The sequence below is a fragment of the Neomonachus schauinslandi genome, chromosome 10 (genome assembly GCF_002201575.2).
Source record: "Neomonachus schauinslandi chromosome 10, ASM220157v2, whole genome shotgun sequence".
NCBI classification, from domain to species: domain Eukaryota; kingdom Metazoa; phylum Chordata; class Mammalia; order Carnivora; family Phocidae; genus Neomonachus; species Neomonachus schauinslandi.
In genome coordinates, this window is record NC_058412.1 from 10,101,209 (window position 1) to 10,119,021 (window position 17,813).

At 36.0% G+C, this 17,813-nt stretch overlaps 1 protein-coding gene across 1 annotated transcript; it reads right to left on the reverse strand.

The window, feature by feature from the left end:
* Window positions 1–16,462: 16,462 nt before the first annotated feature.
* Window positions 16,463–16,885, reverse strand: LOC110587402 (trafficking protein particle complex subunit 2-like). Its single transcript, XM_021697655.2, has one exon. It carries the CDS (start codon window positions 16,883–16,885, stop codon window positions 16,463–16,465), a length of 423 nt encoding a protein of 140 aa, XP_021553330.1.
* Between the last annotated feature and the right edge of the window lie 928 nt (window positions 16,886–17,813).

Here is a 17,813-nt window from a genome sequence, read left to right on the forward strand (position 1 = left end):
GACAGTGAATTATGAATCATTTGGATTGCCAACGATTAGAAGTTCTTATATTACCAATACTATAGTCTTACTAGAAATTGTCTTTCTCTTATAGTTATTTTATTCATTACCTTTATTGTGAAATAATGGAAGGTTATTTTTTCTTTAAAAAATAGCAAGGCATGGTGTCTTCATATAACTTTCCTCAGACCATGTCTTTACAAATGGTCTGCTTTCAAAAGTATTTGGATTGAGGTTGAGAGGAAGGAAGTTGCCAAACTCATCTAGGGTAAATGGTTACAAATCACAATATGAATGGATAATTTATAACATACCTTTTCACTTAGAAAATTATGGAAACTACATATTATTTCCTCCATGTTTTTCATAAGATCTTTGGATGTGTTTCTCAAATCAGATCTTCATGATACTTCACTGGGAATCATTCATTAATTTTAATTTTAAAAGAGGGCACCTATGAATATCAATATATTCTTTCTGACTGATCAGACCAGGAATGTAATGTCTAAATTGTATATTTATTCTCTCTAATCTTTAAAGATGATGATTTCCTGATCCATGTATGATTTCTCATGGTGAGGACCCTTTCCTATGTATAGTCACAGTTGACTTAACTTCTTGCAAACAATAACCAAAACCATATATATATATATTTTTTAATATGTGAAAGTACCTAGTGTGTGGGATGCATAGAGGGAGCACCTAGTATCTAATGAAAATGAAAACTACACTAAATTAAATATTAACACATGATAATACAAGAGCCTCTCAAAATTATGGGTTTCAATTTCAGACTTTTCAAAATATCCTCAGATTGGGGCACCTGGGTGGTCCAGTCAGTTAAGTGTCTGACTCCTGATTTAGGCTCAGGTCATGATCTCAGTGTCATGAGGCTGAGCCCCATGTCAGGTTCCACACTCAGCAGGGAGTCTCCTGAGATTCTCTCTCTCCCTCTCCCTCTGCCCCACCCCCATTCACTTTCTCTCAAGTAAATAAATCTTTCAAAAAAAAAAAAAAAATATATATATATATCCTCAGACTGTACCCTATTTCCAGCTCTGCTCTAGTAAGTAAACTCATGAGATCAGTTCACTGGAAATACTCTTCAAGGAAAAAAAAGAGGGGGGGGGAATCACTAAGTGTAGAGTCCTTTATCACTCCTTGATGTCAAATTTACAATAGCATTCAACATTGTAATCAAAGCTTTCTTTTCTCTGCTTCCTAAGTCATAAATTCAGATTCTCTAGTTATTGATGCAGTTTCCTGTTTCTTTCTTCCTTATGTACTCTCATGGAAGAATTCCATCTCTCTATCCACAGATGGCTTCTGTTTTTATTTTTCCCCTTTCCATCAGAGAGTTCCTCTTTTTTTCATCTAACACCAACAATTCCCAAATCTAGATCTCTAGCTTCTGAAATATTTTTACTCTTGCATACTGAATTTCCTGCTGTCTATTAAACAAACAGCATAATTAAAAACTAACTCATTTCTTCACCGTCAACTTCCCTTCTTTCCTTTTGATGTCATTATCTGAATCCTCATTAATAATGTGCTAGAATATTTTTTTTATTTTTAAAACCAAATGATTACTGAAATTGTTTTTGATTGTATTGTGATTTAAATGAAAAATTAGATGAGCATTGTATGACTCATGAATAAGTCATTCCTCTCAGCACAGAGAACAGGTAGTCGGAATGGTGTAGTAGAAATACAACGTGAAGCACACCACGTACATAACCCATCAGCACTAAAAAAACTGACCAAGAAGGGAGTAAATGTCGGGTAGCTCCTTTTCTGCCATTGGCATCTCTGGCCATTAGACCTTACTGCAAAAGACAAATGGGGGCTGCCTCGTCCAGTAATGTATCTACAGCCAGGATGGATACTTTGACTTCATTAACTATGGGTATAAAAGAGCCCAGTGCCTGAAGTGAAATTTGCCTACAAAAAATTACACAGGAAAAGCAGCTCTGTAACAGACACCACTGGTATCTATGGCACATCCCCTCGGATGCAGCCGGGGCTGTAGGGAGCGGCTCTAAAGAGCTCAGATTCAGCCCTCCCGCCAAGGACTCACCTCAAATTCCCTCAGGTCAGCTGCCTGCATTCTTTTCCAGGGTCTTCTCCAGTGGCATCTGCCATCTGGAAATGCTAAGTGTTACCGTTCCTGGGGTAGCCTGTAATCAATGGGTAGTGCAGCCAGTTGGTAAAGGCTACAGCCTTTTAGGTGGATAATTCTGGAAAGTGTCCCCTATGATTGTCAGAGGTCTCGTGGTGCCTACAGATGAAATATTTGTAATATACCTTTCACTGGTTTTTCCTCCTTTCCTATCTTCACTCACTGCAATCTGTTATTCTTGGGATCACCTCACCAAACAACTACCTGCAACCAAGTTCTTTATTCAGGTTGTTTTTGGTGACCCTAAGTTAAGGCAAGTGAATTTGATATCACTTTCCTTTCTAACTCAATAATAAATGTGCCACTATCTTTGTGCAAGAAACACTTTTTTCTAAACGGATTTTGTTCATTTTCCTTCCAAATCCCAGAAATTTTCTCCTGTCCTGTGTTCAGTCTCCAGCATCTGGGTGAGGATGTGACTTTTTGCTTGAGTGCTCTTATTTAGTATATTTTGGTATTTTTCAGCTACTCCAACTACAATGGAAATACCAAAAGCTCTTAATTGATTCCCACAATATATTTTAATTCTCCACAATATCTTCTGAAAGTGTGGATTCTTTTTCATTAATTGATCTGTGGAATAAGAGAGTGGGACTCCATTTTTATATCAATCTCTTCCTCTCTAAACTAGGAGGTTTTTCACAACACCCGCCTTCTCTGTTTTCAGGCTGCATTTGTCTCTGTCAGAATCAGTACATTGCTCAGGCTGTGGAAATAAGAACAGAATTTTAAATATTACCTGGTGAGAAGAGTCACTTCTTTTGCGGTCTGAGCTAAAAATGTACTTCTCATTGTGTAGTCACCGTCCCATCTGTAGAAGATATTAACAGTTTCTTAGCGGTTGTATCTCCTGGATTCAACCCGAACTCTACTAACGTGTGGTCTGCAGGAAATCGCTGGGCAGGGAAGAGACCTGAGTTATTATACCTAATATGCTCTGTGGTCTTCGGAATGTTATTCATCTTCTCATGGTATCCATTTGCACATTTTAAAAGTAAGATGGTTTAACTTAATGATTCTTCAGGTGCCTTTCGGCTAGAAAAATGTCTACGCCCAATGGATGTCTTTTCTTTTATAACCTTCTTTATTATCTAGAAAACAAAGCGTCTTTTTGTCTCTCAACAATAGCTTCTCCTCCTCTTCAGGGCCAGACACCAGGATAAACTTTCTCCAAAATTCTGTTGTCACACAAAGCCACATAGTGTGCCTTCATACACTGCAGTAGCTTGGTTGTAAAGGTTTCAGCTGGTGGGGCAGTCAGTTAGGCATCCGACTCTAGGTTTTGGCTCAGATCATGACCTTGGGGTTGTGAGATGGAGCTCCATGTAGGGCTCTGCGCTCAGTGCAGAATCTGCTGTAGATTCTCTCTCTCTACCTCTCCTTCTACCCCTCCCCGCCTTGTGTGGGCGCCCTCTCTCTCTCTCTCTCTTTAAAAATAAATAAATAAATCTTAAAAAAGAAAAAGAAAGAAAGAAAAGGTTTCAGCTGGTAAATGTCATGTGTGCACCTGGTATCCATCCTCCAAACTTGGGTTTGTTTATATAGGTTCCTAGCTCAGCTATCACCTACATTTAATTTTCAGTGTATGTTAATTTAAATCTCAAAGCCCAATCTGATGTAATATTTCAGCAGCTTGCCAGAATGAATTACCAGTTTCTCTACCACATTGAATTAAATTTTCTGTCCCTGAGAAATTTACTCCTACTTGAATATATATTAACTGAATATACTTAGGTTAATGGAATATACTGAAACTCTCTTAGGTTTTTCTGTTAGAGATCACGCCTTTGGGACAGTTGAAAAGCAAAGGGGTTTAGTCCGAGTCTAATCAGCCAGAGTTCAAAACTGAACTCCCATTCTTATGAACTCTGTGGACTTTTATTCCCTGATTTTGGAATCCTTTCTTACAGTAAAGGGTAGCATGTTTACTCAGAGGGCTTGAGAATAAAATGATACACTGTTTATAAAACAGCTAACACAAGGCCTAGTATATGATAGAGTCTCAGCAAATGAGACTTCCTATAGAAATGATAAGTGGAGTCTAACCCACAGGAATTCAGAAGAAAAATACAGTGCTTCACACCAGTTACCAGTAATCCAGAAACACGTAGTCGAGTCTTAGGGCCTTTGTAAAGTGGGGAAAATAGTCCAGACCTTGGAGTCAGAACTATGCTCATTCCCACCATCCCCCACTGCCCCACCGTCTGCTAATTACTACATATATGCCAACTAGCAAGTTGTATAGTTTTACTTTAGTTTTCTATTTCTCAGTAAAATAGATGCTTATAGGACTGCAATGAAGAGAGGCACCTGGGTGGCTCAGTCGGTTGAGTGTCTGCCTTTGGCTCAGGTCATGATCCCAGGGTCCTGGGATCAAGCCCCACATCGGGCTCCCTGCTCAGCGGGGAGCCTGCTTCTCCCTCTCCCTCTGCTGCTGCATCCCATCCATGCTCTCTCTTGCTCACTCTTTCTGTCTCAAATAAATAAATAAAATCTTAAAAAAAAAATTGCAATGAAGATAAAACTACAAATATAGAATGGCAAATGTGGCACCAGGCAAGGAGATGGTCCTCAACCAACAGTGGTTCATAATAACTAAGTTACAACCACCTTCCAAAATATATTTTGAAATTTTTCCTATTGAAAGGCCCTAATGTAGACCACCTGTCACAGAGCATATCTAATAAATTTGTAACCAATGCAATAGGGTCATTAGGCAAATATATCTAATATTGGTTCCAGTCTTAAATATGTCTCTTCCTTATGAAAGCATTATTTTAAAAACATATAGGTTTGTAGGCTACAACAGAAAGTTTCCCATATCTGGGAGGGCTTTCCTAAATGAATCTACAGGCACTATTTGGAAAAAGAAGAGATATCTTTGTCTGTCACAGGACCCCTGGAATATTCCAATTTCTAACTTGGCTAAATTAATATCAATTCCATTTGTCAGTTTAAATGTCCTTTCCTCTATCGAGCCTTCTCTTACCCTAGGTGAGGTCTTCTACTTCGACGTCCCATAACAGCACTTTAAAATTAAAACTGCTTGTTTAATTTTCACTACCACAGTGCCTAAAGTTGGAAACCAGTAATTTTTTTTTCCAGACTCATAAATTATCTGTGATATCTTATAACTTGGTCTATGACATGACCATTACCAAGGAGATGCCATGATAAACACATGCCAAATAATTTGATTTCCCAGAAAGAAACATGACATTGTGACTCTATGGGAAAGAAATGCTAAATTTATTTGTGCAAAAACAACCAAAAACTGGAAAATTAGTGTCAACTGTGGAAAAATGTTTCAATATGATTTTGTCAGAAAAACAGAAAGCATTCTATGTATTCAAGGAATGAATGGTTGCAATAGAATTCAAGATTTACACAACCATTTAAAAGTCTAGGGAAGCAAAGTCATAGGGGCCAATGCCTAAGCTCTCTTCAGCACCAGAATGGTGGATCTCAAGGATTCCTCCAGAAGCTGCTCAGCATCCTGCATGAACCCTCTGAGTAGGTAACTGCCCCTAAGTTGCTCAACACAATAGTGAGTGACCTCAGCTTCTATGTTTCAAATATCACATTTTATTTTTCCCTCATAACAGGGAACAAAACGGATAAACTATATTATTCCTGGCTTTTCCTCAACAATGCAGTAGAGATCTTAGAAGGAGTTTTTGGTGGTAGAATATTAATAATCATAGGCTTTGCCAGAACTTAGGCAAAATGGTCTCAAAATCGTTATATTTTCCTTACCAGATAGCCAGAACTACTATTTTATGTATGAATGAAATGATGTAGACCACAACATAAACATGTCCCCATGAGTTGTGCAATAAAGTTATACCAGCAACCACTGAATGACTCTTCAGATGCTAGAACTAAAAGAGGGAGCTGATGGACTGTGTACAAGACTCTAATTGCTCAGGAAGAAGAGGTTCCATATTAAATCACTTAATTGTCATACTGATTTATATATTAATATGAATTTATTAACAAATGACTAATAACTGAGGTTGTGGGATAATTAAGTATCTGTGTAGAATAAATAATATACTCAGATAAGCCAATATAAAAACATTTTCAAAGAAGGAAGCTTATTAATTTTATCCATTCTGGGATCAGCATTTAGATTGGAAGTGACCTAAGGAGAATTCTATAGGAAGAAATGACTGAAAGGTTTTTTCTTTTTTCTCTTCCTTTCCTTTCCTTATTTTCTTTTCCTGTTTCCTTACTTTTTTAGAAAAAAAAAATTTTTTTTAATTGAAGTGCAACACTGAGGGAAGTACACAAATCTTACACATAAAACTCAATAAATGTTCTATGGTGTGTTTATGTAACCACTGCTCAGACTGAGATGCAGCATATTTCCATTCCCCGCCCCGCAGGATGACCCCTCATGTCCCAGCCCACTCAATACATTCAAGGTAACTTCTGCTTTCATTTCCATTTTGCCTGTCCTTGAGATACATAGTTAATTATATAAATGTTCTCTTTTGTGTTTGTATTTTTCCATTCAATATAATGTCTGTGAAGTTCAGCAATATTGTGCGTTATCTATAGTTTATTTATTCTTATTTTTGTGTAGTGCTCCATTATGTAAATATATTCTTTTAGACATTCTTTATTTGCTGTTTACTTAAGCTGTTTTTTTTGGGGGGGGGGGTTGCCTCTTATGAGTAAAGCTACCATGAACTTCTTGCATATGCCTTTTGGTTGACATACACACTCATTTCTCTTGGGTATATATCTAGGAGTAGGAATGTTGGGTTACATGATTGGCTTATGTTTAGCTTTAATAGATATAAAGCTATTTTCCAAAGCGAATCACTTTATATTTCTATCAGAAACTATGGGAGTTCCACTTCTCTACATCCTCTTCAGCATTTATAGTGATCACGTTTTGGACAGAGTCATTGAATTCGTTGTGTATTATGATAGCAATATAGTCACTTTTTATTAAATTTACATACAGTAAAATAGACTTTTTGGTGTACAGTTCTATGAGTTTAACAAACAGATAGAATTTTGTAACCACCATCAAAACTGGGATGCAGATCATCTCCATCACCAGAAAATGTTTCCTTGTGCTGCCTTTTAGAGTCAACCTATTCTCATCTCTAGCACGTTAATACCACTGATTTGTACTCCGTCCCTATAGTTTTGCTTATTCCAGAACATCATGTAAATGTTATTGTACAGTAAGGAATCATTTGTGGCTTTCAATCAGCCTTGGAGATTCCTTCCTGCTGTAGAGTACCTATCAAGGGCAAATTCCTTTCTATTGCCCCGATAGTAGCAGTTCATTTTATGGATATACCACAGATTGTTTATCCATTCACCCACTGAAGTACATTTCGTTTGCCCCTAGTTTTGGGTGATTATGAACATAATATAATTAATATAACAGAAGATTTCCAGGGTGGCTGTGTAATTTTGCATTGCCACCAGTGATGCATGAGAGTTTTAGTAGCTCCTAAACCACACCCACACATGGTTTTGTAAGGATTATTTTATTTTAGCAATGCTAAAAGGTGTGTAATAGTATTCCACTGAGGTTTTATTCTGCATTTCTCAAATGACTAATGACATCGAGTACCTTTTCATGCGATAATTTGTCATATGTTTTATTTTGTAAAATGTCTGTTTAAGTCTTTTGCGCTTTTCTTTTTTTGGTGGTGGAGGGTTGCTTGTTTTGTACTCCTTAGTTTTGAGGGTTCTTTAAATATTTTGCATGAATGTTATCTCTTCAATAAAAAAGCTCATATTCATTCTCTTGGACCCAGAAGTCATTTTCTAATTAGTGTCTAAACTGAGAGTAGGCTTCCTTTATTAATAATCATATTATTAGATGTATAGCCTGTTAATAAAAAAATCTCTAATTGCACAATTTCTTTGTACTTTTTAACCCCTAAACCAATTATTTGATTGTTATTATCTAATTATAGTACAATATTGTAATCATTTTCTTAGTGTCTGTCTCACTACTAGATAGCAAGTTCCTTGAGGTAAGGGTTCATGTGTTATTAAATTTTGAGTTGTACTGAATGTCAACGTTATTTTTACAGAGGGTGAATTTTTGCTTTCTTCTGAGTAGTGACATTTAGACAGTGTTTATTTTCTAATTTGTGCATTTTATGCAAATTATTCTATATATATTTCTCATTATTTTGTAGAATTTGTGTAATTACAGAAGTTGTCAGTGATATTTTTAAAAATCAAACATTTACATTAGCTAAATGACAAATAAGTCATTAAGTTATCTTAAGACATGAAAAAGTTATTTAGATTTTAAACTACCCAGTGAAATAAAGTATTTATTTTTCTATACGACCAATAATTTATGCAAGATTCACTACATATAATAAGCTACAGTTTAAAGCACACTGAATTGGCATTCAGGACACTAATGATAAAATGTATCCATTGAATATAATTATGAAGCATTGGTTATGCTGTTTCTCAATTTAGGTCTTAGATTCCTCAAGTATAAAATAAGTTTTCCTTGATAATATCCAAGATTACTTTCAGCTACGATGTCTTTCCAGCCCTCAAAACAGTTCCACCTATTTCTAAACAGATACCAAAAAAGAAAAAGAAAACATTAGTTTTCAGCCTGAATTTCCTTGGCTAATGGACTCTCAAAAATAGATGTTAACCAATATGTTAGCATATAATGCCTCAGGCTATTTTCCATAAAGACACAAAGTAATCCCTATAGAATTCTATTGCAAATAAGAAAAATGTATTTTGCCACCACTGAGATATTTTCAAAACTTCTTATCACCATGAAATTTGAACTCAGAGGGAAATAATTTGTACTTTTTTTAAATGGCACAGAAAAATCTATCACTCTTTCAAAATGGAAAAAAAAATTATGCATGTTGGGCCACAGACCAGAGCAACCCAGAAAACTTACACAGATATACAGAAAGTTGGATTTCCTTTCTTATTCAATGTGATCATTATTGCATTAGTAACTCAATTTATATTACAACTTTGATGTTTCTTTTTGTTCTGTCAACTCTCCTGTCTGCCTTGTCACTCCCTAGACCTACAAAGCTCCAAGTCTCAAACAACATAAAACAATAAGACATTTGAATCTTAATGGAGTCTTTATGACTCCATGCTTAACAGCACTCCATTCTGCTGGGAGAGATAAGTTTATTATCTTATTATAAGTTTAAGTCTATTATTCTCTTTTAATCCTCCCCATATTCCTATGACCTTGACAACAGAATGCAAAACAGGAGAGCCTAGAAAGCCCTTCCTGAGATTACATTTGTTGACTTATCAGTATTATTCTGATACTATCTTCAATGCTATTTATGCTTTATGGACTAAAGGTTCTTTTTAGAAAATGTGTCTTTTCCTCAAAATTAGCTAAGGGTGGGGCGCCTGGGTGGCTCAGTCACTTAAGCAACTGCCTTTGGCTCAGGTCATGATCCCAGAGTCCTGGGATCCAGACACGCATCAGGTTCCCTGCTCAGTGGGGAGCCTGCTTCTCCTTCTCCCTCTGCCCCTGCCCCCCCCCCCACCCCCCGCCTGTGCGCTCCTGTGCTGTCAAATAAATAAATAAATAAATAAAATCTTTAAAAAAATTAGCTAAGGGTTTAAATCTGTAAACCTATCTATTGTTGCTTGTTTTGTTTTATACAAGCTACTCATATTTACTAGTTCAATTTGGCACAAGGAAGAATTAGCTCTGCCTCCTGTGCCAGAGAACAGAAAACAGCCATTCTAAGTATATTACAAGCTGTCCAATTTCTGGCTCTGCACACCCTACCATACCTCTCATCCCATAGGTTCTTCTTCACCTAAAAAACTCCATGTTTCAAATATTCCCTGGCAAGGCCTAGAAGTAACTGAGTTCTGCATGTGATCAAGGTGTAGAAAGATTCAACAGAATATCGCTACTATCCTAAGGATGAAAAAAACCACCTAATCTACAAATCATAATTTTTTCTTGACTCCATCAAAGAGCTAAGGTCACAAGGCAGCAAAGGGAACGGCTCAAGAATTAGCATCAGAGAAACCAGACTCAAGATCCATATAACAAGAAGGTAATACAAAAGTAATACTAATGTTAGAAGGAATAGGAGTCATAAGAACAGCTATTAAGGGCTTATTTTGTGTCCAATGTTGTAAATAATGATTCCATTAGTTCTTTAACATAACATTTTAAATGGGAAGCATTGGCCTCACTTTGACTAAGAGAATAAACCATCAATGACAGAAGAGAAGTCAGCATTCAAAAACAGTTATGCCCAACACAAATATTCTTGTTCTTTCCAGGACAGTACTTTCTCTCTCTCCCTGCCAAGTAAAACTATGTTATGCAGGTCAATTTATGAAATATCTTTTGAAAATTACTTTCCTCTTCTAAATATGAGGATATTATCTATATTAAGTGTTGTTTGAGAACAAAATATGAAAATATATTTAATGCCTCATTAAACTATGTTATTAAATAGCCATTCATCCAATAACATTTACTGAGAGGTAACTTTGTGGCAGACTCCTTTCTCAGTGTTCTAAGTATAATAGCAATAAATAAAACTGGCCCAAACCCTGGCCTTCAAGCCATTTTTATTCTAGTAGGGAGAAACAGACAAGCAAAATAAAAAATAAAAGTGAATGAGTCCTTAGATCCTTTGATATGAGATCCTTAGTTTGCCTTGAATTGCAGCAAAGGCCTAAGGCCTAGAAGTAACTGAGTTCTGCATATGATCAAGGTGTAGAAAGATTCAAGAGAATGTTGCTACCATCCATCCTAAGGATGAGAAATACCACCTAATCTGCAAATCATATTTTTTCTTGATTCCATCAAAGAGCTAAGGTCACAAGGCAGCAAAGGGAACTGAATTCCAAGGAGTAACAAGTGCCTCCAAGGAGAGCAGAGATATATGAACTGTTTCACCTTTGACAAGCATGGGAGGAAGAAGCAGTCTCTGCAGAAGTGGGAAAGAATAAATCAGCTACAATTTTAACAAACTTTTAAAGGCCAAATGTGTGCTGCCATATAAATTTAAAATAGATCTAGACATGGGAATGTTCACAATTACTCAAAAGCTCTTTTCCACGTGTCTCTCCTGAGTATACACAAAAAGAGGAGAAGCAAGAGGGAATGGCCTGAGGAGCCTTCCTCAATGGAGCAGTCCTCAGGGGAGAAGATCAACTGCTGACGCTCCATAGGGGCAAACACTTCCTAGAACTCTGCTCTCAAGCATTAATATTAGTAAATATTAACCAGAAAAAGCTTTAAGCCACTACAGAAAGGTCATCAAAGTCTCTGGTACTCAAGGCACTGTTGGAGAAGTAAAAGCAGAACGCTCTACCTTTAGAAAACTCTCTCTTCCCCCAGGAAGCCAAGTGAAGACTCAGGAATTTTCTTCTTGTTGATGATGATAATGATGTGTTTTGGAAGAAGAGAGAAGCCAAAGCCACCTGCCATGAGGGGAAAGGCAAGGAATTTTTGCATGCCCAGGATCCACAACAAAAGCAAGGAAGTACTGGCTACAATGAGGAAGGGAGTGGAAGAATGCTTAAAGGGCTGAATCTTGAACCCAGGAGTAGCACAAGTCTTACCAAAAGTAGAAGTTGGACCAGAGGATTAAGAAAACTTTCCTGCCTGTACCACAAGCTTAACACTGAATAATAAGCAACAGACGTCTTACTAGAGGAATGTAATGTGTGTGGGAAAATAAGAATGACAATAGTAACAACAAAGCCCAGATCCAGTTCAACCAAGTGACTAGACTGACCCAACCTTACACACTAATGACTTGATGGAAGAAAACGTCTGCCTACTTCCTGTTATAAATTTCTTGGTACCTACTTTTCATTTATATACAACATTTTGTACTCAATTAAAAGTAAGATATATAAAAAAAGATCTCAGAGATGACCACATGATGGAACTATTCTACAGGGACTTTAAAATATCTATGATCGGGCGCCTGGGTGGCTCAGTTGTTAAGCGTCTGCCTTCAGGTCAGGTCATGGTCCCAGGGTCCTGGGATTGAGCCCTGCATCAAGCTCCCTGCTCCACGGGAAGCCTGCTTCTCCCTCTCCCACTCGCCCTGCTTGTGTTCCCTCTCGCTGTGTCTCTCTCTGTCAAATAAATAAATAAAATCTTTAAAAAAAACATCTATGATCACTACTAAGTTTATAGTATCCTGTAGGTTGAATTGTGTCCTCTAAATGATATACCGAAGTCCTGAGCCCAGGTACCTGTAAATGTGTCCTTGTTCAGAAATAAGGTTTTAACACTGTTATTATTTAAGTTAAAGTGAAGTCATAATGGATTAGGGTGGGCTCTAAATTCAATATGGCAGGTATTCTTAAACGTTTAAGAGAAGACACAGACACACACACACACACACACACACACAGGACAATGCCATATGAAAGCAGAGGCAGAGATTAGAGTGATATATCTACAAAACAAGAATCACCAAGAATTGCCAGCAAATGATAGAAGCTAAAAGAAAGGATTTTTTCTAGAGACTCCTGAGGAAGCATGGCCTTTCTGTAACCTTGATCTCAACCTTTCAGTCTCCAGAATTGTAACAGAATATATTTCTGTTGTTTTAAACCACGCAGCTTATGGTGATCTGTTACAGAATTCCTAGGGCATTAATATACAGTGTAAATGATAATTAACATGCATAAATTGAATACAGAATGGAGAATCTCAGCGGACACAGGAAAAATGATTTTAAAAAGTCATTTGAAACTGCTAGGAATAAAAATATCATAGATAAAATATTCCTTCAGTGGGTTTATCAGCAAAATAGAATAAAAAAATAAAATACCTTGAAAAGGGTTCAAAAGAAATTATCTAAAATGAAGCAAAGAGAAATAAAATCAGAACAAAGAATCCAAGAGGTATAGGTCAATATCAAACATCTGGACCTCATTACATAATTGGAGACCCATAAAGGAAAACAGGCAAGTCAGAGAAATATTTCCAAATACAACAGGCAAGAATTTTCAAAAAGAATACAAGGAGGAAAGAAACAACCAAACACAGATTTAAGAAGCTCAAAGAAACAAACATTATTAATAATAATTTTATTTTTTTAAAATATTTTATTTATTTGACAGAGAGCACAAGTAGGCACAGTGAGAAGGAGAAGCAGGCCCCCCGCTGACCAGAGAGCAGGATTGCCAAAGGGCTCAATCCCAGGACCCTGGGATCATGACCCAAGCTGAAGACAGATGCTTAACTGACTAAGCCATCCAGGCACCCCAATAATTTTAAAAAGCTATGCATATCACAGTCAAAATGCACAAAAGCAAACATTAAGAAAAAATTTTAATGGCAATCTGAAGAAAAAAAATGTATATATATACACACAGAGGAGCAAAGATAAGACATACAGTATGACATCTTTAAAAATTGAAAGAAAGGAAAAAATAATCTTCCATTACAGAATTCTATATACAATGAAAATTTCCTTCAAAAATGAAGGTGAAATAAAAATTTCTTCAGAGTAACAGAAACTGAGATGAGTCACTGCTAGTAGACCTAATTATAACAAATGTTAAAGGAATTTGTTCAGGCAGAAGGAAATGATATCAGCTATAAATCTGGGTCTATATAAAGAAAAAAGAGAAATATATATGGTCAAAATGCAGGCTCATATAAGACATATTCTCCTTGTTTTTAATTACTTTAAAGAATAATGGACTGTCTAAACCAAAGAAGGTAACTGTATGAATTGTATGTTTTACAACATATGCGCAATTAAGTTGAATAAAAAGGATAGTATAAAGGATAAGATGGAGGGAATGAAATATATTGAGTATATTATAAGATTCTTACATTCTACATGAAGTGGCATATCATTTGATGGTTCACAATGGTAATTTAAAGTCAATATTTTAAAATAAACATGTAAAAATGTTTTTAAATATGCAATAAGCAGAGATAAATTAATGCATATCAAATAACAATTAATTTTTAAAAGGCAGAAAGATAAAAAATAAGTGATGAGGGGCGCCTGAGTGGCTCAGTCGTTAAAAAAAAAATAAGTGATGAGACAACAGAAGTCAGATAGCAATGGTAGATTGAAAAACAAACATATTGTACAAAAAGAAATATTAACAGCCTAATTCACACAATATGAAATGTGTATATATCAACAACAGAACTTTAAAATTCATGAATCAATAAACGATAGAACTTAAAGGATAATAGAAAAAAATCATTTCCTTTTGGAAATTTCATCACTCTTAGTATTTGACAAAACAAGTAGACAGTTTCATCAGTAAGAATATATAGGGAATTAGTAATTTAAAATACTAATATTCAATGTTACCTAATTGACATTTATAGTACACTGTACCATAAAAAGAGCAAAATACCTTCTTTTCATGTGCACATGGAATATTCACTTATATTTTGGTTGATTAAAACAATAAAAAGTCAACAAATTTAAAACAATTGAATTCATTCAAAGTATATTCTCTAACCAAAATGGAATTAAATTAGAACCAATTAACAGAGAGATCTCTAGAAATTCTCTCAGATTTTGGAAACTAAGCAATCTATTTCTATTTTTTAAAGATTTTATTTATTTATTTGACAGAGACACAGCAAGACAGGGAACACAAGCAGAGGGAGTGGGAGAGGGAGAAGCAGACTCCCCACTGAGCAGGGAGCCCAACGCAGGACTCGATCCCAGGACCCCGTGATCATGACCTGAGCCAAAGGCTTAACGACTGAGCTACCCAGGCACCCTAAGCAATCTATTTCTATGTAACCATAGATCAAGGAAGAAATTGCCAGGGAAATAGACATCTATTTTGAATTTAGTAAAAAGAAAAACACAACATAACAAACCTTATGGGATGCAACCAAAGCAGTTTTTGGTGGGAATTTTATAAAATTAAATTCTATGTTAAGAAACAAGAAAGGTCTCAAACCAGTACTTAATATTTCCAATATTAAAAAAAAAAAAGGAACAAATTAAATCTAAAGCAAACAGAAGGAAGTAAAGATAAGAGCAGACATCAATTAAAAAAAAACAGACAAGATTCAAATATCAATGTAACTAAAAGAAGTTCATTGAATAATAGGTCAATAAAACTGGATAAATCTCTAGCCAGGCTGATCAAGTTAAACAAGAGAGAACACACAAACCACCAATATCAGGAATGAAAGTGGTAACGTTACTACAGAGTCTACAGACATTAATTAGACTAAGAAAGGAGTGTTATTACAACTTTATGCCAATATATTTCATAATATAGGAAAAATGGGCAATTTCTTTTTTTTTTTTTTTGACAAATCTCTTTATTTAAGAAATCAAATAAACAGATGGGGTAAAAAATTATGGTAGCAACTTCACACAAGGTTATGAGACCAAACAGAATTACTTGCTCAAGTTATTCAGGATGGAACAAAATTAAGTGCTCACAATTAGCACAGAAAATATCTGGTGACAGTACTTGTTTTTAAATGGACATTTACTAGTTTACAGGAAGATCCCACTTGTTACAGACCACTCCCCACCCTTTTGGTGTACAACCCAAAAAAGCTAAGAATGCAAATGTTAATGTAATATAAACTTTTCTTTGTTTACAATTCCAGAATTACAACTTCTTAGTAGTAGTAGAACTATCAACAGGTTCACTTACTTCAGTTTACTGTTGGAGGGAAAGGCAATACAAGAACACAACCTGTCACTTTGGTCCCAGCCTCCCATTTTACAAACATGGATCCAGGATTCCGGATTTATAGCGGAATCACTTTGACAGAGGCAGGCCTGTGGCATTTGGCACTGCAAAAGCTGTTTGCTTCGGCTTCTTGGGCAGTGCTATGTATACTGTCCGTATGGTTTTATAACAATACCTACAGATGTATAGAAGCCCATGTACATGCTATCAACTTCATTCCCTACTGCAGAAACTTCCAGTTTTCAATGTGTCTCCCAAAATCTTGACCATGACATTTGGTTCTGAATTGTGACATCAAGATAAAGCTATCTGAATGAGTAAAATCAAAAGCTCATTCTTAATTTTTAGAATAAAGATATATTCAAGGGTATAAAGAGTTTATAAATAACAGTGTTCACAAGCAAATATTGATCTGTTGATAATCGTAAGAAACTGAATGTACTGTTTTGAAATAATACAAGGAATTTCATCAGGTTCAGATAAATTTAGACCACAAGTAAAACTTTTCCAGGCTATTTAGTCAACTTACTTACAACATACACATTCCTGAGAATACCCCATTGTAGTAACATTGTTTGTTTCCAAATTTTTCTGCATTCAACTTAAAAGGTGTTTCTTCCCAAGAAACTGAACTTTTCTGTCAAATGTGCTTGATCGAATAGGAGAATGGGGTTCATAAAATGGGTTCATTGCAAACTTTATGTATAAATCATAGACATCAGTAAAGAAGTTCTTTATTCTGTCTTCTTGCCTTATGTCATGAAGCATAATAAATCTCATATGACCTGCAGTAACAAACGCCGAAACAAACCACTCATTGAACTTGTCCAGAGTTTTCAAGTACATATTGTTGGACAGCCACATATTCTCATCTACGAGGTCGAGAGCAGCATGACTTATGAACTGGTTCATATGACGATGATCATCTTTGGATTCTGCTTTTCCAGCTGGCAAAACTTCCATTTCAAAAACTGGATTATCATGGTGGCCCACAATTACAAAGTAGAAGCTTCCAGACATTGTCTTCAATATATGGTTCCTGCAGAGAGAAGCCGACAATGGAAACAGCCAGTCACTTCCCTCCACAGACCCGCACTTGGCCAAAATGGGCAATTTCTGGACTCAAACTATTGAAGTTTACTGAAAACAAAGTGGATTACCTTAATAGACTTAGTAATAACTTGAATTTTTAAATACCTCTACCAAAATAGACTCATACCTAGAGAACTTCATTGGTAATGTATTTTAAAAACATAAGGGAGAGGGCGCCTGGGTGGCTCAGTTGGTTAAGCGACTGCCTTTGGCTCAGGTCATGATCCTGGAGTCCTGGGATCGAGTCCCACATCGGGCTCCCTGCTCAGCGGGGAGTCTGCTTCTCCCTCTGACCCTCTTCCCTCTCTTGCTCTCTGTCTCTCATTCTTTCTGTCTCAAATAAAAAAAAAAAAAAAAAAACATAAGGGAGAAATTATAACAATTGTACTAAACTAAGCCAGAAAATAAAAGGAGGGAACAATTTACAACTACTCATTTTTTAGGTCACCATTACTCTAATCCCTAAACTAGGCATTATAAGGAAACAGATCTGTGCAACAAAAAGAGTGAATTTCAGTGTCTGTAAGCTGGAATTAAAAATAAAGAATTACTGAAAAAAAAAGAGATGGAAACAGATGTAAATGTAGATAGATGAAGAATCCTAATTTCCTTGCCCTACCAAAGTCCTTCTCTTACTTTCATCTCCAGTCTCTTCTACATTTAGCTTTCATGTGTGTTTCTTTCTGTGTGTGTTCAGGGAGGGGTGGGAGGGACGAAGGTGATGTGGGAGTGTTAAAAGTATCCAAACGGTTGATATAGTAATTTTTTTCTATGATCTTTTGGTGCCACTGACACTCACTGTCTGGATATATGAAGTCACTGCTTTCTCAAAAAGTATTCTGAATTTCCTTCAGTT